This window comes from Musa acuminata, chromosome BXJ1-8 (genome assembly GCF_036884655.1).
Source record: "Musa acuminata AAA Group cultivar baxijiao chromosome BXJ1-8, Cavendish_Baxijiao_AAA, whole genome shotgun sequence".
In the NCBI taxonomy this organism is placed as follows: Eukaryota; Viridiplantae; Streptophyta; class Magnoliopsida; order Zingiberales; family Musaceae; genus Musa; species Musa acuminata.
In genome coordinates this window covers 2,229,381-2,257,308 of record NC_088334.1, presented here as the reverse complement: position 1 = coordinate 2,257,308, position 27,928 = coordinate 2,229,381, and the positions used below count along the sequence as shown (strand labels likewise).

Below are 27,928 nucleotides of genomic sequence, written 5' to 3'. Positions count from 1 at the left end.
TCTCTCCGCGCTCAATCCCCTCCTACAGAACCCTAAGCCCTATTTCCAGTAATCCCGGCGCCATACAATATTCGATCCCCTGGCGATGAAGCCGCGAAGCCGCAAGAGGGCCATCCGGCCGATGGTCGGCAAGAAGAAGCCCAGAGTATCCGGCGGTGGCGGTGGCGGTGGCGGTGGCGACTCCTTCTTTGAATCCGATACCAAGCAGCGGGGACGAAGGATCAGCAAGGATGATGATTTAGAGAGCATGGAGAGCGACGACGACTTGGCCGACCTAGATGCTGGACAAGAGGAGGAAGAGGGGGAGGGCGTCCCCGAGGAGACGGTGGACGAGAAGAGGGTTAGGGTTGCGAAGGAGCATTTGGAGAGAATCCGGGCTATAGCGAAGAGGGTAGAGGAAGAAGAGGAAGAGGACGAGGAGGAGGGGCGAGATGAGAGGGAGGGTAAAAGGGATTCTTTAGTGGCGGAGATTCTTCAAAAGGAGCAGCTCGAGGAGAGTGGTCGTGTCCGGCGATATATCGCGTCGAGGTAATTGGAAATGTTTCCCACCAGATAAACTGTGCACCGTGGATGCTTCTGCTTTAAATTTTAATCTGCAAAATAACTTCTCTTTTGCTTGCTTCGATGACTCTTCCCCTAGTCGGCTTATCTTTATGCACACTTCAATCTTCTTAAAGAGTTTACTCGGGTCATTGGTGGAGTTGAGCTTTTTACTGGATGTTTCTTTTATTAATCTGCATTTGCTTACCTTTTATCCCTTCTTACAATTTGATACAGTAATACTTTGTATTTTGGATCTATCACTGGTGATTGCTACCTTCTCCTCCATGTGCCACTCACAAATGACTTACCAGAGAAATGTGATTCAAGGCACTTGTGAACTGACTTACATGTTAATACGAAGGAATTACTTCAATTAATAGAAATCTACTATCAGAGTCTTAAAATTTGCTTATTTAGTTGAAATACATATGTCAACTTAGACCTTTTGTTAATTTCGATGAGATGGGACTTTTAAGGGCCATTTATGATATGGTGCAGGGTTTTAAGTCCAGAACCTGCTGATGAGTTCCGACTGTTAGTGAAGCACAGACAGTCTGTTACAGCTGTAGCTTTGGCGGAGGATGACTCAAGGGGGTTTTCAGCTTCCAAAGATGGGGTCATTCTGCACTGGGACATTGAGAGTGGGAAGTCTGAGAAGTACTTGTGGCCTAGTGAGGATGTATTGGTGTCACATTATGCAAAGTCCCTGCAGAATCCAGCTAGGAAGAGAAGCAAGAATGTGTTGGCTTTGGCTGTCAGTTCTGATGGGCGATATTTGGCCAGTGGTGGGTTGGACCGCCATGTCCATTTATGGGACACTCGTACTCGGCAGCATCTCCAGGTAGCTCAACAGTGACCAGTGTAACTTTGTGCTATTTTATTAATGAGATGTTGCAATCAAGTATATGTCCTACTAATGTTGGACAAGTTCTACTTTTTATGATATTTTATTTTTACTGATAAAGTGAGGTGTTAATGGAAGTTCCTTTTGCACATTGTATATCATTTTTATGATTTTTTATTTTTACTGGTAAAGAGAGGCATCATTGCAAGTTCCTTTTGCACATTGTTTACCACCATAATTCTAACCAAAAACATCTCATGGTGCTTTATAGCCTAGATTTTTTTAAAAAAATTGAGCAGCTTGCATGAGCTCCCTCTTCATAGATCCATATGCAAATCATGGCAGCATACTCACGAGACAAATTGCACAATGCTTTTTAGACTGATTTTGCAGCTTCATTTTTCCTTTCAGGCATTTCATGGTCACCGAGGACCCATCTCATGCCTTACTTTTAGACAGGGGACTTCACAGCTTTTCTCTGGGTCTTTTGATAGAACAATTAAGCTCTGGAATGCTGAAGACAGAACTCATATGGACAATTTATTTGGTCATCAAAGTGAAATATTGACAATTGACTGCCTACGGAGAGAACGACTTTTGACTGTAGGGCGTGACAGGACCATGCGATTGTGGAAGGTGAGCATTGGTGTTTCTCGACTATGATGATGAGCATATTAACGTGGTTTTCTCCAATTATAGCTGAAATATCTCATCCATACACACTCTATGTTTTGCATGCTTATGTAATTATTTTGTGAATTCTGATCATTTCAGTTTCGAAAAGAAGAAGACACACTAGAGGCACATGCTAAAATTAATTTGGACATCTGGTTTGTGGTTGCAAGTATAAACTAAGTCAAATGTTGTTCCAGTGGATTATGTTTGAAGCTCTTCTTTCAAAAGGATCATCTAAGAGGGGCAGCATCTTTTCCTATGGGGAGATGAAATGAAGTTAGTTTGTTGTTTGATGGCCAAACCGTGTTAAGTTATATAGACTTCTTTAATAATGGGACTGCCAGGTTAAACAGTTAAGAATTGATGTGCAATTGAGTTACTGTGCCCTCAATACATCCAATAAGTTGAGAATAAATGGGTGATAGAATTTATTGTTCTCAAGGATCTTGTGTTTTCCTAAATTTTTTAACTCTCATGTCATATGATTATTATCATTCATCAGTAGCTTAATGATTTGGGGTGTTTTGAGCTTCTCTGCAGCAGCTAGATAATGCAAATCAATTAGTTGTGGTCCTCTATTTTTATGTATAATTTGCTTGCATTCTGTGCAAATCATTATTAGATGTTCAAGTTTTCAAGCAAGCCAACGAAAAATTTGACTTGTAATAACTATGCCAAAGATATTAATGGTAGAATAGTAGTCTCCATTTTATAATTTTTCCTGAGGATTTCTGTACTGCCCGAGTTGGTATGGTACGAGAGGTATGTACCGGTCCGACTTGCCACTGAGACACGGCTCGTTCGAGTTCCTATCGGAACGCCCCGATGTATCGTGTGTTAGTACATTGGTATAGACTGATGTGTACCATACCAACAAATCTCCGAGTTGGGTCCAGTACCTGAAATGGTGAACCCTTGTTTTTTTCTTGTTTGATTATGTACGAGTCCTTAGTAGATTTTTGGTCTGTTTGTGTACAAGAATGGAGAGATCAAGATATGGTAATTTTATGATTAGATATTATGATTTACCACAATCTGAATATGTATGATTATGGTCTTTTTGCCTTTAAATTAGAGATTTGAAAGGCAATTACGAGGGTTTTATTATACTTGGTACAAAAATGTCGGTCCTTGTTACAAAAGTTCACAATTTCGCATGATTGAGGTAAACTTGGTCCAGATTATAGGATCTAAAATCATTATATGATAGATTAGCTGAAAGAATTGATTTGTTGTATTTGGTCAAACTAGTCTTGCTCGGGACTTGCTAGTACTGTTTGTAACTTGGTTGGAAAAATGAATTCCGGGGGAATTGGTTTAAACATTATCATCTGATTGATTTTACTAGGAACAAGCCGGAATTTGCAGTCCTCGGATCTGGCTAGGATGTGCCACAACACGTGACTTCCTGTTGTCGGTTATGGTCAACAGAATTCTTGGAAAGTAAAGAATTAAAATTGGAATCAACCAATTGTGATTTGGCTCTGCTGGATTCAGACAGCTAAAAAATTTTGTTGTGCCTCAGAAGTTTGATTTTTTTTTTTTCTTAAAACCCACAAGGGCACTCACTAGAGTACCAAAATCCTAAGACTAGATATTGCACATGGAATTTACTGTTTTCTTCCTGGTCAATTTTTTTCTTCCTGCACCAGTATACCTTAGTGGGTTAATCTTAAATAGCTCATCCCTTGAAGCTACTGATTTCGTTAATAGCGGGAGTCAATTTCTTTTCTTTTTTCATGTGGGTTGTCCAGAAATTGTAAAAAGTATGGCCTTCTTGTACATAAGACATCTAAGAGCTTAAATCATCCAGTCAATTTATTATGTCATTTGTCATCTTGGATCATTCGGGGTCTATGATGATGGTAGTATACTATATCTGCTTGTGTGTATATGTCTTCAGAACTTGTTTATTAGTATTCAGAGATATTCTTTAAAAAAAAAGATTATCTTTGAAAATGCTTGTATTTTGTGTTTATAGGATCTAGGACCCTATAATGGATCGCCAAGAGTAGCATTAGGCATCATATTTTTCACTGTGCCTGCAGGATACATATGGGGCTGTGTCGCTGAAGCTTTTGGACACTTGTATGAACATCATTGGCATTTATAAATTCGAACATTACAAATAATTTTATTTATACTGCAGCCACACCATTCCTTTTTAGAATGCCTACATTTTTTGTGTGCTAACCTTTTTTTGCTTTGCTAGGTACCTGAGGAATCACAGTTGGTCTTCCGTGCTCCTGCAGCATCCTTGGAATGCTGCTGCTTTATCAATGACAATGAGTTTTTATCTGGCTCGGATGATGGAAGCATTGAGCTTTGGAGTGTAACACGCAAAAAGCCTACACACTTGATTAAAAATGCACATGCTCCATCTTTATCTTCGAATGATTTTTCATATAAAGAGGATGAGACAATTATGTCTAACGGTGGCAATATGGGTAAGATGGAATCCTTTTCTATCACATGTTAGTTTAGGAGAATTAAACTCTTGAGCGAAGATTAGATAGTATTTGTTTTATTTTATGCATATATATCATTTAATAGTCCTCATATTTTGACGCTGGAAATTAGAAAACCATGTTAATTCCATGTTTTATATATATACACACACACACACAAACACACACATAGGTTGATTATATTGCATATTTTGGGTATTATTTTTTTAATTTTCTAATGGCTTCATCTAACTGTGGCCTTCGTTAGAAAATGATCGCCACGGAGATGCAAACTGTTCATCAGCGCACTTGTGGGTTAGTTCTGTTGCTGTATGTAGAGGTAGTGATCTTGCTGCATCTGGAGCTGCTAATGGTGTAGTTTGTCTATGGGCTGTTGAAAGTGATAACAAAGGCATCCAACCATTATTTAGTTATTCTCTGGTATGGTTCAAATTTTTAATGCTTTCATTAAAGTTTCTAGCTGCTTTTGTTTATTTACTTTGATATGTTATATAATGACTTTGATTCATTTAGACAAAGATATGCTCGAACTTAGTATGCTGGTGAATCTGGACAGTTGGTGGTGCCACTTAGTTTTAGATACGAAGTAAAATCTCCAAAAGAACATGAGTAGTATATGGAGAACTTACACAAGGTTTCCTATTTTTCTACAGAAAAGGAAGGTTGATTTAGAAATAAAACAGAACAAATGGATTATTGTGTTTGGTTGTTGGTGGGAAAAAAGTGAGTATGATTTTCATGCCCCACATATCTGCTGTTTGGACATTGTAATGAATAGAGTGGAGCAAGTCCCGTGGCTTGATAGTTTCTGCACGGTGCTACATGGGTGGCCCAAGAGATTATTCACTTCCTGATCTTATTTCTGTGCTCTGAGTTGTTATGCTGGATTGTATCTATCTATAAATGCTCTCATAATTAACTGGTTTTTTTCTTGGTAGCTATTATGTTAATGATTGTGCTATGGTAATGAATGAATTAGATGATATGGTTGTCTATATGGGTCAAATTACACACTGTGTGGCTTAAATATTTAATTTTTTTTTATGCATGACTCAGACAATTCTCAACTTTAAGTTCTTGCTTTGTTCTTGACATGACCATTTGAAAGTGTAGATATTAGACTTGTGTGCTGAAACTTGCAAAAGCAAATTAGTATACGTTGGTGTGCATAAAGCCATAAACATCAAAACTGACTACTTGTTGCTTGCATTTCTTTAGTCATGTACAACTATTGGTTTAGTATGAGCCTCTAGGATAAGGTAATTCGTGACACTCTCCTGCCTAATTTGTTAGTAAATGAATCTATAGTATAACATTAGGCTTTGTTTCTCTTTCCTAGATTCGAGCAAGCACTATGCATTTAATCTGAAGTCTTATTAGAAATATCCCTTGTCCACACAATTGCATGGCATGGTATCATAGCTTTATTGCTGATGATGGGGAATCATATATTATGCAAACAAATAATTACCTATTCTTTATCAGAAAATTTAAATTCAACGAAAGAACATCTTGTATATGTATAATTCCAAATTGAAACATGTGTGGAAGCCCAGAAAACAGTTGATAAAGATATTAAGGCATGTGAGTAGAATCTTCTGTTTGGTATTTGTGACAAGGAAACTTGGGAGCATATCATTTATCATCTTTAGACAGTGATTCTGTCTGATGCTCTCTATCTGCTTGTACATCTCTTGATACAGGAATATATTGTTACTTTTAAATAATTTTAGCTTTTGACATTTTACATTGATTCTGTCAAAAAAAAGGTTATAATAATCATGCCCGCTTACTACATATCTGATGATTTGCAGGCTGGATTCATCAATTCACTTGCATTTGCAAAATCTGCACGCTTTCTTGTTGCTGGGGTTGGCCAGGTAATGCTATCTAATTCTTTTTTCCCTATTAAATAAAAGAAAGACTCAGTTGAATTACCTTTTTTATTTGTTCTTTGGATTGATTAAGTCCAAAAGCTTGTTGGTGCCCTGGTAATATATCCAGCATGTTTCATCTTGCATTATTCTTTGACTAAAAATAATTTTGATTGAACTGTAATTCATTTTTGAACCATAGCCTTTTCTGAACTGTAAAAATATACAAGTCCAGTGTCATTCCGGTGGTACCATGGAGAGCATAACTTAGTCTAGCATCTTATGTTCCTTTGATATTATAATCTCCGTATTGATCTTGAGATCAGAAACCAAACCCATAATGGGTTATTATTATAGAAAATTTCATCCTTGAGACTATTGCTTGGAAATGAGATGCTATATATGTCTTTTAAAAAAATGACACTGAGGCAACTTAAATTCAAACCATGCTTGTATGAGGCCCTATGTTACTTCTGTATCTGAACATTTTGAACTGCACCGACAGATGCCCCTGAACTGCAGTAGTTAATTTTCATTTTTTTGAACTGCTAACTAGCTGGAGAGTCTCTTCTACTCCAATTAGGATGTAGAAAACGTTTGTTCTCTTCTTTGTTGTCCTCAAGTTCATGCATATATTCATGTGACATCTTCTATCAGGAACCTCGCTTGGGAAGATGGGGGCATGTTCGAAATGCGCGAAATGGAGTTGCGATACACCCCATCAGGTTAAAGGAGGATCAGACAACAATCCTTTAAATGCATGGCTTCACCAATTATTTATGCAAGCATGAAAGGATTCCTCAGTTTTGACTATTAAGCTCAGCAATTTATTGTATCACAAGATGCATCAGAGAGGCTTTAGTATAATTCTTCTTTGCTCACATATATTTTGTATTTAACATTTTGCTGCACCTTAGCCGTCATGCATATCATGTGGTAACAAATACAGATGACCGAAGGCCGGCTAGCCCATGTAGTTTTGTTTTCAGCCGTTTTTTGTATAACTTAATTCTTTTACCCAAGGAAAGAAATACACAATCTTCAACTGGTGACTGGCACACTTTATTGTGGAACATGATAAAGTAACATTTTGCGACTTGATTTATAGTGGAAGATCTGTTAGTCTCAACATGTTCTTTTTTTCGCTGGCTGTGTTGAGATGTGTAGTAGATTTGAGAGTGCTCAAAAGTATTCAACAACTATAGTTATTGCCCAAAAAGTATGTGGAATCTTCATATCAACATTTCACTGTCACAGAACATCTTTTGCTTATGTTGGACTGGGTCTGTGATATCGACGGTAGATATCCAATGTGCTGTGGATGCTGCGGAAAAGGTTTCTGGCTGATGAAAATGGAGGAATTCTTTGCTAAGATTGACACTTTCTTCCTCTTTGCAGAGCAACTTAAACTTTGTGGAATGAGTTTGCAAAAGGCATTGGGGTTATATGTTGTCTCCTTATGTTGCTTTCTGAAGATCCATACATACCCAAAGTGAAAGTGATGCAAGAACACTATGATGTGGCCATTGCATGATCAACTGAAGATTTAGCTAGCTTTTCTGCTTGTTTCATCTTATGATGGACCTCAGTTTGATCATTGTGGAGTGTGGTGTGAGAATACCATGGTTTCTCAAAAGCATGCAAGAAGAGATGTCAGGTAACAAATCTGATCAACTCCATAAAACTATTTCTAAAGCAAAAACTAGGTGAGGACACCCATGACAATGTCTCTGTCACCATACCCTCCTTGCCCTTTTATTCCACTCTCTTGCACCATTCCCGATATCTGTATGGTCTATCAATGTTCTGCAGATCTTTACGCTTGATGGATGACTTCATTCATCACCAGCAAACCACTGCAACTCGCTCATGCCGTCTACCAAAACAATTAAAATTCTTTACGGTAGACTCTTCCGTGCATTCCAAATCACGACTCCACACAGACTCGATGCATCCATAACCGGCAAATCAAACAGCGTTGTTCGTTATCAAGCATTGTTGATCATGGCTTCGTCATGCAAACTCGATCGATTCATCACCGGCAAACCAGTATAACCTTCGTGGCCATTACATGTTCGTGTAGTCCTCGAGCTCCGTAGGTCCTGCTGGCCATGGAACCAAGAGCTCTGAGGTCTTGCAGGCATGCAGAGACAGCACACGGATCGAAGAACACGCGCACTGACTGCGTCACTTCCGTGGTCCTTAATTCCCCATGACCTGCATGCATCAGTTAATCTGCAAAGTTCATGCCTCGTTAAGTAATGCATGCCCAACTCCATGAAGCACTCCCGAAACCACATTGGAGACAGCAAGGCATGATTTATTCTTCTGCCCATTGTTGTTGTCATCCTCGTCGTGGTCGTAACAGTAGGCAGTAGCAAGACTGGGGAGAGCCCATGTCCGAATTAGGGTTTGTCTTCAGTCTTTTCTTGACCTGTCAACCTAAGAGCAAGTTAAAATCCAGTGCTTTCACTGCCCAACAGCCTTCTCAGACATATTCTCTTTTTCCTCTGAATAAAGCCACTGACAAGCATGAGAATGAAGGGAAAGGTGTTGCCAACACCACCACCATCTACTACTGTCACTGCTGCAGGAAGAATATTGGAAAGTGATGGTTTACCTCATGCCACTAAAGTGACTTTTAAGACTACCTAGGGTTTGGAGTTCTAAGTGAAGGAGTGGGGTGGCCAAGACTCTTTTAAGTATTGGAAGGTGATGGTGTTGGGTTTGGTCTGCCTCATGGCCACTAAAGTGACTTTAAGTATCCTAGGGTTTAGAGTCCAATCAAGTTCAGTTTTGATACTGTATGTAATCCACTAGTCCACAGTTTTATTATCCTATCAGATTAACCTTTCATTAGGATGGTAGGGTTATAGCTTCTGAGGTTTTATAACTTGTCTTCCTTACTGAATCTTATCATTTCACTCATCTTCCTTTACTGAATCTTATAGCTACTACCTAAACATCATATCTAAGTAATTATAAGGTTTCTTGGCAAAGATTTATATTCTGTTGGGAGTCCAAGGCAATATAGGTTCCATAATTCACTGGTCCTCTTTTACTGGACTTTGTTGTTGGAAGCAAAAGAAGCTGGACTGAGGATTCATAAGTCTCTAACTTCATTGGACTTTTACTGATCTATGAAGGTAGCTGAGACATCTTATGTGAACTTTACAGAACTGAAGCTGAGGTTATAAGGTTTCATGACATTGAATTCTTCTGTTGGAATATTACTTTTCAATATACTGTTTCTTTCTCAAAATAAAAAGATACTCTTTGCAGGATCACTTACTGTTCATGTGTTAGTTTGTAGATTAAGTAGAACTAAGAGCTTTTAGACAGAAAGAACTATGAAGAACAGAACAACAGACCTTAGAAACAACAACTCCACTTATTATTAGTGGAGTTGATGTTGTTTTCATCTTCTGCTTCTTGGAGCTGAGACAAAAGATTTAACATGTTGTTTGCATGTGTAGTACAAAAAAGTTCAATGCAGTGACAGTATCAGAACTCACTGCTGGTTCATCATTAGATCTTCCCATGGATGAAACATGATTAATCCTTGAACATAAAATGGCATGGAATTTAGTACTATATCTAGTACTGCTGTATATATATATGATGAACATATACATCTTTTGGAAAAACATTTTCTCACATCCATTGATTTCCTAAAAATAAAAATAAAAATAAAAAGAAAAGCATTTCCTAGGATCCATTTGCTTATTTATTTGTTTTGGGATCCAACAATAATAAAATTAAAGACAAAGCAAGATTTAAGAAAATATTACTTAAAAATAATAAAATTTGAAAATTTATCAATTCAATTGGAAAAATATTTTCTTGAACAAAAAACTGAAACAATATTAATCCACCACACATTATGATTTTCTTTTAAAAATATTTTTCTGATGTGGATTGTAATTCCAAATCAACTTTTTTAGTATTAGAATCATTCAAGAAAATAAATAATAAAAAAATCCCACCATGTTATTATTGAGAAAAACCAAAATTGCATACATCTCCTTGACACAAAATTTATATAAAAGTTTCTACTAAAACAAACACCTTTAGATAAAAACTGTGAAACTTAATTTAAATAAAGCTATGCCTCTATCCAATTAAAGAAGAAGAGAGTGATTTCATAGATATTAAGAATGTACATAAAAGATTGGGCCTATATATAAACATTAATACTTTAGGGTCTTATATGAAATTATACTTTATCTACGAATGACAATTATCAATTTCTTTAGGGGTTTAAATGAAAAAGAAAAGAGCTGAGAGAGAGAGAGACAGAGAGAGGTGACAGTGACGGCTTAATGAAGGGAAGAGACCACAATGTGTGTCCTCTTACTAATGGCCGCTTCGAGAGAGAATAGAAGGGGCAGAAGCGTTGCTTAGGGTTACGCCGATCCTTCTACGACGTGTTGCTATCGGCGCCGGGTCGCGAGGGCTTGAGGCTTGTGATGCGAGGGGACGGGGGTGCTTCCCCTTACCACTGTCGAGCCGGAAGAAGAGGGAGCGCGACGGGTGCTAGGGTTTGCGTTCTCTCGAGGAGGGTTAGATTGGGATACTCTGTCTAAGGTTCTTTCCTTTTTTCTTTTGGGGTGGGGAGACGGCGATGATTGTGTCAGGGAAGGAGGCGGGGAAGGGGCAGAAGCTGGCTATGGACGCGGGGAAGTACGTGCGGTACACGCCCGAGCAGGTGGAGGCGCTCGAGAGGGTGTACAATGAGTGCCCGAAGCCCAGCTCGCTGAAGCGGCAACAGCTGATCAGGGAGTGCCCTATTCTGTCCAACATCGACCCGAAGCAGATAAAGGTTTGGTTCCAGAATCGCAGGTAACTAATCGGAAGGCCTTGCTAGCAAAAAAAAAAAAAAACAAAGGAAAAAAAAAAGATTTTGGTGGGGGAAAAGGATTTTATTTGTTCTTCTCAAATTCTGATTGGATTTGGTGCCGTTTGGTTTGGGAGGTGATTTTTCCCTCTCCTTTTGAATTCTGAGTTGTGGTTGGACAAATTTTGTGTGGTGCTAGATTTTACTTTGAAATACATGTTTCTGCTTCCTTTCTTCTTTGACTCTTATGGAAATATTAAATCAAGGAGGAACAGGTTAGAAAGTTGGGATCTTCTGGATATCTAGAGTGGTTTCAAATTTATTTCCTCCTTATTTTGGTATTCGAGCTGTTCTAGCTCTCAGTTTATTTGGCTGCAGACTCACTTTTGTGCTCTGTTCAATTTACTAGATTTGTGTGCTCTCATATTCTTGCCTGGAAGTTATGCTACTGAGGCTTCTTAGTAGCAGAGCTTGGACGTCATGAATATGGTTTATTTCCGCTGTCATTGTTTTTTTTCTTGTTATGGTGAATATATGTTTCCATATGCTGTTTTTGTTAGTCATGCTGTATGAAGATCTGTGGGTTTCATGACCTTTTGCCTGGTCTTCTGCAGTAGTAAACATAAACCAAATACATCTGGCAGTTCTTTCTAGGATTTTGTTTGGTGTTTTGAACAACATTTCTATCTTATTTCTGTCATGATCTTTTAGGTCTTGTCTTTCATTCGAGCAAACAAAATATTATGGTGATCATCAAGAAGATAAGGTTGATTACTGCATAATGGATCTTTTACATGTGTTTTCTCAATTTCATTGCTTGGAACTTATTTTAGGACAATGGTATCGACACTCCAAAATAAGGGTGGCTGATCTACTATTGACTTTTAGGTATTTCTCGGTGTTTATCAATATTCACCACAGTCACTGAGCTGAAATGTAATCCTCTTTCCATGAAAAGCCTAGACTTGGTGGGATTGCTTGAAATGAATAATAGACGGGAACCAACTATATTATGAGAAAATGGTTTGAAATGTAACCTTGCTGAGGGTTTTTGTCAGCTTCCCTGTTAGCTTGCATCTGATTTATTTTTGCTTCCTGAACCCACTTAATGATATCAATAATGATGCATTGCATGTCATTTTTGGTATATATCTTGTTCTGGGCTTACTCTATGTCATTTTCTATAGATGTCGTGAGAAACAAAAGAAAGAGGCATGCCGACTCCAAGCAGTTAACAGAAAGTTGACTGCCATGAACAAATTACTGATGGAGGAGAATGACCGACTGCAGAAGCAGGTGTCTCAACTTGTTTGTGAAAATGGCTATATGCGCCAGCAGCTTCACAATGTACGAGTGACTTCTTGGAATCTCTATGATGATGATTGCACTTTTCTTGAATCACCTATTGAAACCTTTTCTTTCTTTTTTTGTTTGCTTCTGTTCTAAGCTTCTGATTGCATTTTTATTTAATAGCATTACCTTACTTTGTTTTGCTGCTAGATACTGGTTTTGTTTTGAAATTGTCAACTCCATGATGTGCCTGAAGGTTACACTTGTTTTGGTTTCTGAACAAGATTTGCTTTAAGTTACAATAGTATGTTTTGATAGTTTTTATGATTTGCTGTGTCTACAAGTGTTGGTTCAGTGTTATATTTTTATCTACTCATTTGCATTGATGCTGTTGGGGAACAAAAAAGTTATCATTGAATGTCTTGTTCTAATGTTTAGAAACCTATTTAACATTATTTATGTTGTCAAAAGTCCTCATCTATTTCATAAATGTCCATATTACTCTTAACTTGGTTTGTTGGAAATGTGCAGGCATCTGTAGCAACTACAGATACCAGTTGTGAGTCTGTAGTGACAAGTGGTCAGCACCACCACCAACAAAATCCAACCCCTCAATGCCCGCAAAAGGATCCTAACAACCCAGCTGGGTAACAGAACATTGGGGTTGTTCATTTATTGCAGTAATCTCTTTCTTGTTTTGCCTCTAAATGTATTTAGTTTACTGGAGTAGACTGCTTGCAATTGCGGAGGAGACCTTGGCAGAGTTCCTCTCAAAGGCTACTGGAACTGCTGTTGAATGGGTTCAGATGGTTGGAATGAAGGTGATATTCAAAGCATATCTCCGTTACATATTCTGAATTCAACCAGTTCATTCATTTATGCTTTTCATTGTAGCCTGGTCCGGATTCCATTGGAATCATTGCTGTTTCCCGCAATTGTAGTGGAGTAGCAGCTCGAGCCTGTGGTCTTGTGAATCTAGAACCCACAAAGGTAAGCCAATGTACTTTCTCTGTGGTTCTAGATATGTCTTCATCCACAATGAGTTGATGTTAAAGATTCTTGCTTATTTTTATATTTTTCTCAACATGCTGTTCTTTCTAGGTTGCAGAGATTCTAAAAGATCGTCTATCTTGGTATCATGATTGCCGATGCCTTGATGTGCTTACAGTAATTCCTACTGGAAATGGAGGAAATATTGAACTATTATACATGCAGGTCTGTTCCTGTTGTCTTAGCAGCAATATGTAGGAATCGCAATTTCTCTTTTCTTTTTTTGTATATTGACTGTTTGTAATCTGTTTGTAGACATATGCACCTACTACTTTGGCATCAGCACGTGACTTTTGGATTCTCAGATACACTACATGTCTCGAAGATGGCAGTCTTGTGGTATGAATCCTGTGTCATTGACAGAATAGCAGCATTTAGTTTTTAGCAGGCATGAAAGTTTTTTTTTTTTATGGTTTATATGCACACCCGTGGTCTGTTAGATATCGTACTTCAATTGTCTTAACATTTTATCTTATAAATGATTTGACCATGCAAGTCATGTTTTAGAGATTTTCCTTGTAGATCTGTGAAAGATCGCTGACTCCATCAACTGGTGGTCCTGTTGGGCCAGCTGCTTCAGATTTTATTAGAGCCACGATGCTTCCCAGTGGCTATCTTATTCGTCCATGTGAGGGAGGTGGTTCAATGATGCACATTGTTGATCATGTTGATTTGGATGTATGTTTCATGGCCTTAGATCTACATACTTATTAAGTTCTGTTGGTTGATCTTATGGAATTACTTAATTCTTTAATATGCTGAAGGTTTGGAGTGTGCCTGAGGTTATCAGACCGTTGTATGAATCACCCGAAATTTTAGCACAGAAAATGACTCTTGCTGTAAGTCTTATTTTGTCATCAAGCATTATAGACTTTATTTAACAATTCTCAAATGTGAACTTATCTTTTATAGGCATTACGACACATAAGGCAAATTTCACAAGAAGCCAGTGGTGAAATTGCTTATGTTGGTCGACACCAACCTGCTGTATTGAGGAATTTCATTCGGCGATTGAGCAGGTCACAGATTCTTTGTTATTATCCTATGCTGACTGAGCATCAGTTTTTATTACAAAAGCAATGCCTTTCATGCTTCTGTTGTTAAATATCGTGGCTGATCACAGAGGCTTCAATGATGCTGTAAATGGTTTTGCCGATGATGGTTGGTCATTGATGGGTAGCGACGGTGTTGAGGATGTGACTATTGCCATAAATTCATCACCGAACAAATTTCACAGATCTCACATTAATTCTTCAACAGCGTTTTCTGGCATTGGTTGTGGCATCTTATGTGCAAAAGCATCAATGTTGCTGCAGGTACTGCCTGTCCTATTTATGACATCTGTTTCTTTTCGAACTTGTTTCCTTCCTTGTGCCTTCTGAGTTTTGGAGTTGCAAGTAACACCTATCGTTCTCATGATATAGAATGTGCCACCTGCTTTACTGGTTTGCTTTTTGAGGGAACATCGTTCTGAATGGGCTGATTTTGGCGTTGATGCTTATTCTGCTTCATCACTGAGAGCTAGCCCATATGCAGTTCCTGGTGTGAGGTCTGGCAGTAACTTTGTCGGCAATCAGATTATACTTCCTCTTGCTCATACTACTGAACATGAAGAGGTAATTCTTCTTCTTCCAGCAAAGAACAATGTGTTCACCTTTCTATGGTTTTATTAACCTGATTGTATGGAGTATTTATGCTGTTCTGGAGCGTAGACCTTGGAGGTGGTGAGGATTGTAGACCATGGGTTTAACCAAGATGATGTATTATCTAGAAACATCCACTTGCTACAGGTTTGTCTTTCACAACATGAAGATAGGGCCTGTTCGATATTACTTCCATTTTGTGCTTGTTACTTACATCAACACTAAGCAAATAGCTTGTCTTTTGGCGGTGCTTCTGTTTTTTAATTCATTTTGTTTAGACATTTAAGAATCTGAGCAAGAAATTGAAGAACTTTAAGTTATGAACACTCCACCTGTTTATGGAAATAAAACAAAAAAGAATTAATAAAAGCAACATACTTCAAATTTATCTGATATTTGTTAGGTACTAATTTTCTTGGGCATGTCTCAACTTACTACTGTGTTTCTCAATGGCAGCTTTGTCGTGGCGTTGACGAAAATGCAGCAGGTGCTTGTGCACAGCTTGTTTTTGCACCTATTGATGAATCTTTTGCAGATGATACCCCTCTTCTAACCTCAGGTTTTCGCATAATACCGTTAGATTCCAGACCGGTATGGTTACCATAACTTCTGTTGTTTTTGAACTATTTATTCTGTAAGACTATATTTACGAGCCTCTACTTGACCATTTGTTCTGATCAAATCCAGCATGCAAACTTTTATTTGCTGTTGAGGTTGTTGTCCATTTTGTGATATCATTTACATTATCTAACTTTGACCCTTCCTGGTCCTCGCATTGGCGGGAGACTCATGCACACCTTTTTCTTTACATCGTCCTAGCTATGGTTCAGTCCCAGTACAGGAAGCTGCTAGTTACCGAGTAGGATTAGCTCATAGTCATTAATTGTAGATCATTCCTACAGGAAGAACCTAATGAGTATGCCAAGCTGTATGGTTCATCTTTGGCTGCATAAAGTTAGGTTACATATTTTGCTGCAGGATGGTCCAAAAGCTACTCGAACCCTTGATTTGGCATCCACACTTGAGGTTGGTTCTGGAGCTGCAGCACACACTGCAAATAAGACTACTTGTAGTGCATTCAACTCAAGATCAGTTCTGACTGTAGCGTTCCAGTTTACATATGAGAATCACCTCCGGGAAAATGTGGCTGCAATGGCACGACAGTATGTTCGAAGTGTGGTGACATCAGTTCAAAGAGTTGCTATGGCAATTGCACCTTCACGACTGGGTTCTCATATTGGGGCCAAACAGCCACTTGGTTCACCTGAAGCCCACACACTGGCACAATGGATTTTTCAAAGTTACAGGTACTTTTTGGTGACATAATGTATTTGATTGTGTTCCTCTGTACACTGTATGCAGATTGATGTTTGTTTTTGTCTATAAGTCTTGTAATCAAATTGTTAAACAAATAATGCACATATTCAATATTATTATAGTCTGAATGTTTCTTCTTGTTATCTATTTCTCGTGGAATGATTTTTCATTCAACGCCTTTACAAGCAAGCTACATAGTAAATATGAAATCAGAAATTGTTGATAAATGCCTTCGATTGCCTTTGAACTTTACAAGCAATCTACTCCATCTGTCACTCAAGCTTTAGGAATTTGTAGGTGTGGATCATCTGTTGTTTTTTAGGTGTGTTGTTTTAATTACAAAATGCTTTTCTTTTGTTTATTACATGCCTTTCCTTTTAAGTTAGTTTAGCTAATCATAAAGCTTTTTACTTTACTAGGGAAGTATGGTCTGTCCTATTAATCTGATTAGGATTTCTATTAACAAGCTGATAAAATAAAAATTCAGATTCCATATTGGAGTGGATCTCTTTCAAGCAGACTCCCATACGAGTGAATCATTGCTGAAGAATCTGTGGCACCATTCAGATGCAATCGTGTGCTATGCTTTAAAGGCAAGTCGACTCTTCTGTGTATCTTCAGACCCCTTGTTACACTTTTCCTGAAATATTTAAATCTACAAATGTTCTAATCTCGAAGCTCATTTTAGTCAATATTTTATTTTATTTTTTCTGTTTCCTGATTAAAGTGCATTGATCCTTTTGTAGGTTCCTTCTATTTTTAACTTTGCCAACCAAGCAGGTCTCGACATGCTAGAAACAACGCATGTAGCTCTGCAGGATATAACACTGGAGAAGATTCTTGATGACAGCAGCAGGAAGGTGCTTAATGCAGAGTTTCCCAAGATCATGCAACAGGTGGGTATAAGAGAGGAATCTTTGGATCGCTTTGTTATCAGTTGCGTATAAGACTATGTACACCTTTATTACTCTAAGACTTGTTTCACCCCTTGCGCAACTTTTAGGGCTTTGCTTATCTTCCTGCCGGCATCTGCTCGTCGAGCATGGGGAGGCCGATATCTTATGAACAAGTGGTAGCATGGAAGGTCTTAAATGATGTAGACTCACCCCATTGTCTTGCTTTCATGTTTGTAAATTGGTCTTTTGTTTGAGAAACCTGCGTAGTCCAGGTCTGAAGAAGCATCTGTAGTCTGGATGAAACTACAAGCATCTCCTTCTATTCATGTCTTGGTTTCCAGTTTACCATCCATGGAAAGTCTGGACATTCTTCTCAGGCCTACTTCCCTATGTGTTCTAACACTACCTTCCACAAAGTTAGATGCTGTTTGGACTTGTTTGCTTTTCTATCTCTCTCCCATTTTAAAGCTAACACTACAAAGTTGTTTCTTTGCCACTTGGTTAATATATCCCTGAATTATTAGTGGGGGTTTCTTGCATTAAGCCAAAATTTTCTCTCTTGTTCTATTGAAATGATCCATTCATTATAGGCACTATGGTTTGGATAAGTGTTGTGACTGATGTAATGATAATACATTAATAATCATTCATTAGCACTTATTTTGTGTCTGTTGAATATATATATATATATATGTTGCTATTATTACTGTGAGGTAATAAGGGAAACATAATCTCTCTTAATCTTAATCAAGTTAACTTACAAAAATATAATAAGAGATTAAATAAAATTTTAAAAAATAGTTTTATGGAAATATTATAAGTTACAATACAATGTATATACGTACATACATATATATATATATATACATATACATATATGTATATATAATGTATATATATGTATGTATATATATATATATATATATATATACACACACATATATATATGACAAACCGCAAGGCTTCGGACACGTCGCGACTTCCTTTCTCTTCTCCTCTCTCTCCTCTGGTGTCCTCTTCTGTTCGGGTCACGGCTTGGGAAGACCGACGAACCTTCTCCCCTCTCTCTCCATAAGCGGCGCTTTCTTAGGAGGAGGTACCGATTCCCCCTCTCCGGTCGCCCCCGCCGCTGCCGGCCAGCCGGTCACGGGCCGGAAGATGGCGTCGGTGGAGCAGCTCGTGTTGGACCTCTGCGATCCAGAGCTCAGAGAGCACGCCCTCTTCGATCTGTCCAAGGTCGCGCTCCCTCCGACCCCTCTATCCCTATTTTCCGTCTCGTCTTCCTCGAACGCCTGTTTCTTCGATTACTGTAGGTCAAAATATACCTGGAAAAAGCTGTTCTGTTTTAGTTCTCACAGTTCGCAAAAAAATTTAAAGGGAAGAATTGTTGGGGGGTTTGATAGGTAAACGCTGTTACTTTTCGTGGTTAGTGGGAAAGGTGAAAGATACTTTGACGAGGAGTACCTCGGACAAGAGTCACAGACGTTCCAATCATCACAGCCTTCACTTAAAAAAGGATGCATCAGGGGATGAAACGAAGCACGAAAACTTTTTTTTAATTTCTCTCCTATTTACTAGAAAGGAAAAGGTAAAGTTAGGAAGATGAGGCTGCCTATGACGGAAGTAAACTGAAGGGCACGTTTGAAAGAAAGAACTTACAACGGAGGAAAGTGTTTAAAATTTTCCACTTCAGAACCACTTCGAGGGCAAGTTTCAACCTTTTTTTTGGTAGATAACTAGCTTATCTATATTTATAATCTTAGGGTTTCTTGAGATCATTCACCTTAAGTTAACATCCGTCATTGTTGCTTCACTTGAAATAATTTTGTAATGAAGCCCATGTGTACATGCCCCTGCTAACAAATTTTCTCAAGCTACAGTTAAGGTTGGACAGTTTCTTGCAAGTATGTTGATATGTTTTTTAGCTGAAGCTTGACGAATGTTATTGTGTTAGCTACTAATCTTAAAAAAGTCTGCCCTGTGTTGAAACTCATCTTTTTTGCATGCTTATTAGATCAGATCGCTCTAGGATCTTATGCTTTCCAATTTGTTCTTATAAAACCCATATAGTCTTGGATCTTCCATGTATAATTTGGCTAGCTTTCTTTTTTAATGTTTAATTTGGAAGCAATTTTTTTGGAAATAAATTAAATTTGTGAGATGAGCTCAGGATAGGATCGACAGCCACATTTAAGGTTGTTGCTTTTCAGCCGTATGGATCTTATTTCATGACTTGTGACTTTCTAGATTGTAGAAGGGCCATGTCCTTATTTAACTAAGTTCCTCTGATTTTTATCCTCTTTCTAGAACCTTGTATCTCTTGTGCAGTGTATTTTCTTCTTTTGAATTTTGACATATGAAACATCTTAGTGCAATCTTGCATTATTTTCTTATTGATGGTGCTGTCCCAACTTACCACAAATGCATATACTTTTTCTTTTGAGAATAACCACAAAAATGACTCTTTTCTTTGTTCACTATATTATCATCCATCTATCTCTAACATTCAATATCAGTGACACTTATTTCTGTAAATGCCTTTTGTAATTACCCATCAGTTTGACTATAAAGTTCAATTAATCTTATGACCGAAAAGGTTTTTGGTATGCAAGGTTGTTGATTGTGTTGTTATATACTGAGTCTTTGATTTCCAGGTAATCATAAGACCTTGAGGTCAGTAAATTCTAAGCTCAAGTGTCTAGTGTTTCAAAATCGATACTTGTGGGATTTTTCTTATCCATCTTATTAGTATGCTACAATTGCCATTTCTGCTTATCCTGTATGCTACAACAATTGCCATTTCTGGCAACCAGGAGTTCTTCTGAGGAGATAGTCTCTTTAATCCTCTCTATACACTCATACATGCAGGGACATGCGCGCACACACCTGAAACCTCTCATATGTGGATAGACACTCACACATGCACCGTTTGAAGCACAAACACACATATATATTCATGCACAGGCATTCCTTTTCTCCCATTAATTTTGTTTCTTCCTTTGAGAAGTATAAGAAGAATAATAAATGGGATGAAACCTTAAAGCCTGCCAAAATAGTACTTGTTCTTTTAAGTTTTATCTATATGATTCTTTACTAATTTGGAAGGAGAATTGTTAGAAAAATTGGTTACAAAAGAAATTTAGGGGGGAAGATAGACATCTTCTCCAAATAAATCTCTCAACTATTTGTTAAATTTATAGCCCCTATGAATAAAACTTATGCTGCTATATTCATTAACTAATGCAAAAAAGAAAGTAGATACCAACAATGCATTTCATAATTGGAAAGAAATTCTACTTAAAAAGGCTTCTTGGACAGGCTATATTATTTCTGGAATATGATAATTTGATTTCTTCCACTGATTAGGAAAGACTTTTGTGTCACTTATTCCTTTTTAGGTTAGGAAATCTTGAGAAAGTTTTAGTAATCATGATGATGTTTTATTCTTGAAGGATTTCCTAAAGTGATTAGCAAATAGGTAATTATAATACTTTAGTTACTCTAATTAAAGGTCATAGATTAAGAAAGATCAAATGGTTCAAGCCCAATAGAAATTGAAATTAGGCAGTAGTTCCAATAAAACTAGGACTATCTTGCAAGGTTCGCCATTGTGGGTATTGGACTCGTGTCGGAGATTTGTCAGGTCAGTATGTACTGGTTTGTATGAGTGTATCGAAACATGGTACACCTATAAGTGTGGTGTTTTGCAGAGGAAGAAAAAGGAGAAGAGGAAGGGACAATGGAGGAAGGAGGAAGAAAGAGGGAAGAAGAGGAAGCAGCGGTGAAAGGAGGTAGAGGAAGAGGAAGAAGAGGAAGCAGCGGTGAAAGGAGGTAGAGGAAGAGGAAGAAGAGAAGAGACATACTTGAGAAGTGATTGGGGCAAATATTTTGCGGTGGTGGTGTGCAGCGAGGTCGTGGCCAGCGGAGGTTGCCGCTAGCACCTGCGTGAGAAGCAAAGGCTCCGATCATGGTGAGAACACAGAGGCGAGAAATCACAGTGAGAAATCATAGGCTCACAACATCGATCGCGGCTGCATGAGAAGTGGAGGCAGCCAGGAAGTGCGATTTAGGGTTTCCTACTTTCCCTTTTATATGGCAGATCAGACTTGTACGTGCTGCCCGTTTCATACTGATACAGGTGAAATGGCGATCCTTGCTATCATGTTCGCTAAGACTTCCTATTATAAAAATATTGGATAGTCTTGTTTGGGAATCAAAGGTCTCAATTACATTGGATAGATATTCCAATTCATTGCTCTTTTGTTGGATTTTGAGGAACTGTTTTAGAATCAGAAACACATGGAAATGAAAGCATGGATGCTTTCTTTTCTTAAAATACTTGATTTAAACCTTCTTGTAACAAGAAAAGCTCTCTTGTGTTTCTGATCTTCACAAATGAATACATATAGCTTCTCTCTTTCTTGCAGAAAAGGGACATTTTTCAACATTTGGCTCCATTGTTGTGGTATTCTTATGGCACTATCACAATTCTCCTTCAGGTGTGCATGTTTTCGATTGTCAGTGTGTTGAAGTGCATAATTTCTTCTATGTTGGTTTAATTTTGATGCTGCATAAAAGAGTTCATCCGAGATGTAATCTAAATCTGATTTATTGTGCTTGCTCACCTCTTGACCTCTTCCTACTATAATTCCATAGAAGGAATGGAGTTTATAATTGCTTCATTGTTTGAGGAAAACTACTTTATGGAAACTTACAAGAAGAGATAAAAAATGTGTTTGTCATAGCAATAGTGATATGGTACAAACTCATTGTGATGGTTTACATATTTATGTAGATCAACATCCCATGAGTGAAGGTAGATGATTCGATTAAATATGTATGTAAAGTTACATCTTGCTTCAAGTGCCTACAAATGCCCTTCAACCCCTTATGGACTTGAATAATATGAATGTTTCATTGATAAAATAGATTTGCCTGTGGTAAACCAGTCAATTTGGTTTGTGGATATCACTCAAGATTAGATGACTTGTTTATGCTGTATGGTCCCCTCATTGGCAGGAGATAGTTTCAATTTATCCTGCTCTTTCACCTCCAACACTGTCACCAGATGTATCAAATCGAGTTTGCAATGCTCTTGCTCTTCTTCAGGTCAATTGCTTGCTTATAAGTTTTTTTTTAATTTGAAATTCTTTAGAGAAAACTACTTACTCAGTTATTTTGCGTAGTTTTCTTTGTGTTTTTACGTGATAATCATAAATGTTTATTTGAGTGAGTGCTTTGATTGGACACTTGACATGTGTTATGCCCATGACACTGTGGGAGACATCTATGGACATGAAATCTAATCTGCTCATCAGAATCTCTCCATGTTGTGCTTTGTTTGATGAATATGTGATAGTGATGCATCAAGGAGTAAATGTACATACCTTTGGATTTGCTCATGTCTGCTGAAGTACAGCCAATACTGTAAGGGAGAGACAGTGCTACCAATTCTACCTCCCTACCAGAACCCACAATTGAACCAAAGAAACTTGTTTTGATGGCAGCATATTAAAAGGCTTCACAATAAGATATGGAAAATGATTATCATCAATGACTACTACTTGCTAACCACAGTGAGAAACATGGAGCAACGTTTGAAGCCACAAAAATTTATTGAAGTAGACATAACTATGAGAATAGTTAAGGTCACTGCACAATTTGAAATCTCATAGCAAGTACTTCATCAGCACAATTCAACTTGAGACATCTTTTTTCTGCTTAGATGTTTTAAGTTTAATTAATATAAGTCTGAAGGTTTTCAATATTTATCTGCACGTAATATCGATCTTGGTATCATGAGAGGTTGCTCCTTTGCAACTTAGGTGACTTGGGCTCGAGTCACGGAAACATCCCTGCATGTAGAGGTAAGATTATATACATTGACTCTCTTTAGACTCCACCACATTGGCAAGAGCCTTGTTTTGTGGTCTGCTCTATTTTACTTCTCTTCCTATGCTTTTCTTCCTCCTCGTTTTCTTTTTTCCATGACTGCTTGGATGAACAGTCGGAAAGGCACCCTCAATTGAGCCCTCATGGAGGTGGGTACAGATGAGCTGTTAAATGTAGAGTATGACTTTGTGGGTTAGGGCACTTTATCAACTCTATTGATTTCTTTAAACCTGAATATAATATAAACAGAGTGATTTAGCCAACTAATACTGAAGGAATTGTTCATATTTGAGACATGTTATCCTGCTACTACTTGTGTCCATCTTGGACGTAGTAGATTTAGATGTTACACCAAAAAAAGCACACGTAGGACTAGTTCTGGTCAAAGAGTAAATCTTATGGCAGACATTGCACATTCAGAATGATGAGCGACTTAAATCATCTTTCATATATGTCTAAGCAAACATAAAGGTGTGCCTGCCATGATATTGTGGCATGTATAGTGTTTTTTGTGCACTGCAGCATCAATGAGGTAGTGTATTCTCTATGTATTTTGACTTGCTAGTTGGTGCGCCTTTTGTTTCTTTAAAAATTGCTTATTGTGATCTTTTAGAAAGAGCTTTTTGCCATGCTACTTTGCTGTCACTGTGATCTGATTATTTTCATATTGTCTTTTTATTAATTCTGCAGTGTGTTGCATCGCACCCGGATACACAAATTCTTTTCTTAAATGGTAATTGGTGGACTCCTTATTATCTTAAATGAAGCTAATGTTATGGGCACACTGTCAGGTGTTGGTCATGCTTGATTTGTGAACATTGCAGCTCATATGTTGTTTCTGTGCATAGTTAAGTTCCTATAGTCCATATGCCATGCAGAATTTACACCTCTTGGCTTCTTTAGGATTACATGAAGAATTGGTTAAATTTATGAAGTTTTTTAACTGCATGCTTCTGTTTTAGTTTCTCTACAAACTTCCATAAAATTTACGTAGTGATCCTTGACAAACCTGAAATTGCCTCATGGGACTTTTTATTATACTGCATTTTATCCTAGTTTACTCGTAGAACAAATGGGAGTAGATTTTAGACTCTTTTTCCTTTTTCAAGGTTCAGATTATACAACATTACTTCTATAGAGTTGGTGGTGAACATCTATTCCATACTCTTTCTTGCCTAAGGGTTGTTAGCAGAGACAATTGGGTGGAAGTCTTGCTTTTGTTCTTCCATTCTTCTTGTTACAATGGGCTTTTATGTCTTAATAGTGTTTGCACCACCTTGCTCTCTTGCTGGACTATTTGTAGATCCAAGTTAGCTTAGCACCTTCCTTGCTTCATAGTAAGGATTTAACTACAAGTATGTACCAACTACCACATTCTTGCGGGCTGGCGGAGTGGTACAGTAAGCATAGATTGGTGCACTGGCTTGCTGGCACGAGCATCCTCCAGGAAGCAAAGAAAGAAAAAGAGAAGTTGAAAAAAAATAAGGAAAAGATTGTCATATATAATAATCATATTATAGCTGTACCAGTAGTGAAGGTCAGTCGTAGCTAGCTTAGCTAAAGACTTTGTCACATCACTGAGGTCCTGGATCAAGATCCGTCTTCACCACTTACCCTTTGCCAAAAAAGAAAAAAATCGGTAGAATGAAAAAAATACTAGCTTCATATATGAGAGCAGCAGCCTATTTCATTATCTCCTTGGTGATATTGTAACTGTCTCACTACTGGTCACCTTGAAAATAGATCTGCTGAACACACGTTTCTGCAAATTGTAACTGCTACATATCTTACAGTGAAAAGCCTATGTTATATTTCATGTGATACTAGTATACTATCTGAACCTGTTGTTGTGTTGCATGTTCTTTAAAACCATTTCTCTTTGTTGATGAAAATTTTCTTATCCCCATATATTGCGTTGTAGTTAATACTTTCAGAATATATCCATTGATGCCTCTTTTTGTATCTTAATTTAATAATTTTTACAGCACATATACCTCTATATCTGTACCCGATTTTAAATACCACAAGCAAAACAAGACCATTTGAGCACTTGCGGCTTGCCAGCTTGGGAGTGATTGGGGCTCTAGTTAAGGTATTTATAAATTGAAATGATTGCTGCTTATCTCATTCCTATCATCTACTTGTTGATTTTAGTTTGTCGACATTCTTCATGATAATCTCTTTTTCTCTCCGTTCCTTCTAGATCCATACAAACCTAACGATTCTCATTAGCATAACTTCTTGTTAACTTCACCATGCGTAGTAATAGAAGCATGGTTTGCAGTACCGATCCGTACCGCCCGGTATGGGCGGTACGTACCGGTCCGATAGGCTTCCGGTACGCGGACCGTCTGTTACCGGTCCGGCACTGCTACAGTAGCAGTACTGTAGCAGTACGCAATTATAATGCCCGGTACTGTAGCAGTAATGTAGCAGTATCAAGCCCAGGTCGAAACTCCGGTACAGTACGGTATTGCGAACCTTGAATAGAAGTTCTTCTTCTTGGTATATAAGCTACATGCACTAGCATTTTTTTTAAGGGGTGGCTTAGTTGGATTAAGCATGAATGGGGTCTCTGGTAATTACATCACCCACCTCATCAATTTAGGAATACTTGCATATTACAGTAATTTTTAATCAAGCTTTGAAGTTCATTTTATAGAAGTTGCATAATATCATGACACACACAATATATGGGTGAAAAACCTGTCATCTCCTTAGCTGCTAATCCAAATCAATAAGGTAAAGAATAACTGAAACCACTGGCTTTCTCTTTCTTATGAGATAAGAGCAACTAAATATTGTACAATTCAAGGTACATAGTGCTTCATTTGCACGTCTATTTTTCGGTGCTAAGTCGTTTATCTCTGAATTACTCACATAATTCTTCAATTTTGATAGTATTTTTTATTCATTGTATTGGCACCTTTAGATTTCAAATAACAAATCATGAGCATGCGTGTGTTACCTATGTAGGTCGATGATCCTGAGGCCATCAGTTTTCTTCTCCAAACTGAAATAATTCCGCTATGTTTACGCACCATGGAGCTGGGCGGTGAACTTTCAAAAACAGTGCGTAATATATGTCACCATTTTTTTCCTTTAATACCGAACAGTTTATTCTTTCGGCAACGTTAGCATTCTGCAGATTGTCAGGGCTGCCATTTTGATCCTAACCTATTAAACTTGATCTTCTGCTTGTGGGAGGTGCTGCATATGGCCCAATGTTCTCATCTTTCATAGTATCATCATCATGATGACAGAGGGATGACTCCTTATTCCAGTAAATAAAGTAGAAGAAGTTGTAGGATCAGTCACCATTGACTGACACTAAACCTCATGATGCCTGTTATTGTTGCCAGGGAGAAGGACCAATTAAAATGGGTTCATAGTTCTCTTGTGGGTCATTGACTTTACAAAGATCTCTCTTCTGTTAGGTGGCTACATTTATTGTTCAGAAGATCTTGTTTGATAATCTGGGGCTTCAACATGTCTGTGCCACCTTTGAGCGGTTCTTTGCTGTTGATGTGATCCTAGCTAATATGGTCGTATCACTTGTGGAGCAACCTTCTACAAGGTTGTTGAAGCATATAATCAGATGTTACCTCAGGCTGTCAGAAAATGGAAGGTCTGTTTTGCCAGTCATTACTGTAGTAAATATATTGATTTCCATCTTCTGTTAGAACCTATTCTTTGTATATTTGCGTCCTCATTTACAGGGCATGTAAAGCTCTCACCAGGGGTCTCCCAGTGATGTTGAAAGATGGGACCTTCAACAGGTGTCTTCGCGTAAGTGCTACTCCATAACCATATCTACCACACAACCCTTTCCACTCATTTTGATGCCAGCAATACTTCAATAAAGTTACGAAGTACTGCCATCAGCTGTTTAGTGATATGAAACATTAACTGTGTCATTTACTTTTATCGTAGGATGACCCAGCAACCTACCGATGGCTTCAACAACTGCTGCACAATGTGGCTGGAGCAAACCTGGTGTCATCTCTTCGGGCAGGAGGGCTAGATCACATGATGGGAAACTAGCATGGACCTCTCTCCGTCCCCATTCGGGATTGTCGTAGTGGTGTAAGATCTTTCTTTCTATAACCATACCTAATTTATTTCGATCGGCTTGCTTATCATTGTCTTGGAAAATTTATCGATGATGAGCATGCCCAACAGTGTAAAATTCACATGAGTGGAAGTCGGAGCCCTTTATGAGCTACCGCATGATTTTAATGGAGAAGCATCAGATTAATGTTTGGTCTGTACTAAGATACAAATGTGTTGAAGGCAATCCATCTCATCTTTTGAGCTTGTCAATTTCTATTGTGAACTACTTAATGAAAATTGTGTATTACTACCTCTAAAGGCGCATTACTTGGGTCGAAAACCTATTTCGGCCGCCCAAGTGATTGTCAAAGCAGATCGGTTTCGTGCAATTGTCAAGAAATTAGATGCATTTCACCAAATACTCAGATTACTTCTCTTCCATGAGCAAATTTTGAAGGATGCAGTGCGGTTGAGGGTCACTTTCCTTTGGATCTCCCCAGTGTTGTCATTTTCTTTCTTTTTCTCTTCTAATGTCAACATGTCCAC

General features: G+C 38.0%; 3 protein-coding genes across 6 annotated transcripts; all 3 read left to right on the top strand.

The window, feature by feature from the left end:
* The first annotated feature begins 85 nt into the window (after positions 1 to 85).
* Positions 86 to 7,449, top strand: LOC135680606 (U3 snoRNP-associated protein-like YAOH). Of its 2 annotated transcripts, none has more exons than XM_065194647.1 (7): positions 86 to 528; positions 1,042 to 1,384; positions 1,799 to 2,023; positions 4,275 to 4,509; positions 4,814 to 4,950; positions 6,345 to 6,410; positions 7,062 to 7,449. In XM_065194647.1, exons 1-7 carry the CDS (start codon positions 86 to 88, stop codon positions 7,158 to 7,160), a joined length of 1,548 nt encoding a protein of 515 aa, XP_065050719.1. In that variant the 3' UTR covers positions 7,161 to 7,449. The 2 variants fall into 2 exon arrangements, with proteins under 2 accessions (XP_065050719.1, XP_065050718.1); XM_065194646.1 differs by having other exon boundaries at positions 4,778 to 4,950.
* A 3,293-nt stretch (positions 7,450 to 10,742) lies between these two features.
* On the top strand, positions 10,743 to 18,095 carry LOC135680605 (homeobox-leucine zipper protein HOX32-like). Its single transcript, XM_065194645.1, has 18 exons — positions 10,743 to 11,246; positions 12,429 to 12,588; positions 13,063 to 13,178; positions 13,262 to 13,352; positions 13,426 to 13,521; positions 13,633 to 13,746; positions 13,837 to 13,920; positions 14,104 to 14,259; positions 14,346 to 14,420; positions 14,494 to 14,600; positions 14,705 to 14,897; positions 15,006 to 15,197; positions 15,294 to 15,371; positions 15,681 to 15,815; positions 16,203 to 16,531; positions 17,029 to 17,134; positions 17,288 to 17,437; positions 17,545 to 18,095. The coding sequence occupies exons 1-18, from the start codon at positions 11,029 to 11,031 to the stop codon at positions 17,689 to 17,691; spliced, it is 2,547 nt and encodes an 848-aa protein (XP_065050717.1). The 5' UTR covers positions 10,743 to 11,028; the 3' UTR covers positions 17,692 to 18,095.
* A 362-nt stretch (positions 18,096 to 18,457) lies between these two features.
* Positions 18,458 to 27,652, top strand: LOC103994372 (uncharacterized). 3 transcript variants are annotated; one of them, XM_065194642.1, is made up of 9 exons: positions 18,458 to 18,673; positions 21,865 to 21,936; positions 22,457 to 22,546; positions 24,020 to 24,062; positions 25,315 to 25,421; positions 26,306 to 26,401; positions 26,767 to 26,957; positions 27,049 to 27,118; positions 27,263 to 27,652. In XM_065194642.1, the coding sequence occupies exons 1-9, from the start codon at positions 18,596 to 18,598 to the stop codon at positions 27,371 to 27,373; spliced, it is 858 nt and encodes a 285-aa protein (XP_065050714.1). In that variant the 5' UTR covers positions 18,458 to 18,595; the 3' UTR covers positions 27,374 to 27,652. The 3 variants fall into 3 exon arrangements, with proteins under 3 accessions (XP_065050714.1, XP_065050715.1, XP_065050716.1); XM_065194643.1 differs by lacking the exon at positions 22,457 to 22,546; XM_065194644.1 differs by lacking the exons at positions 21,865 to 21,936; positions 22,457 to 22,546.
* The last annotated feature ends 276 nt before the right edge of the window (positions 27,653 to 27,928 follow it).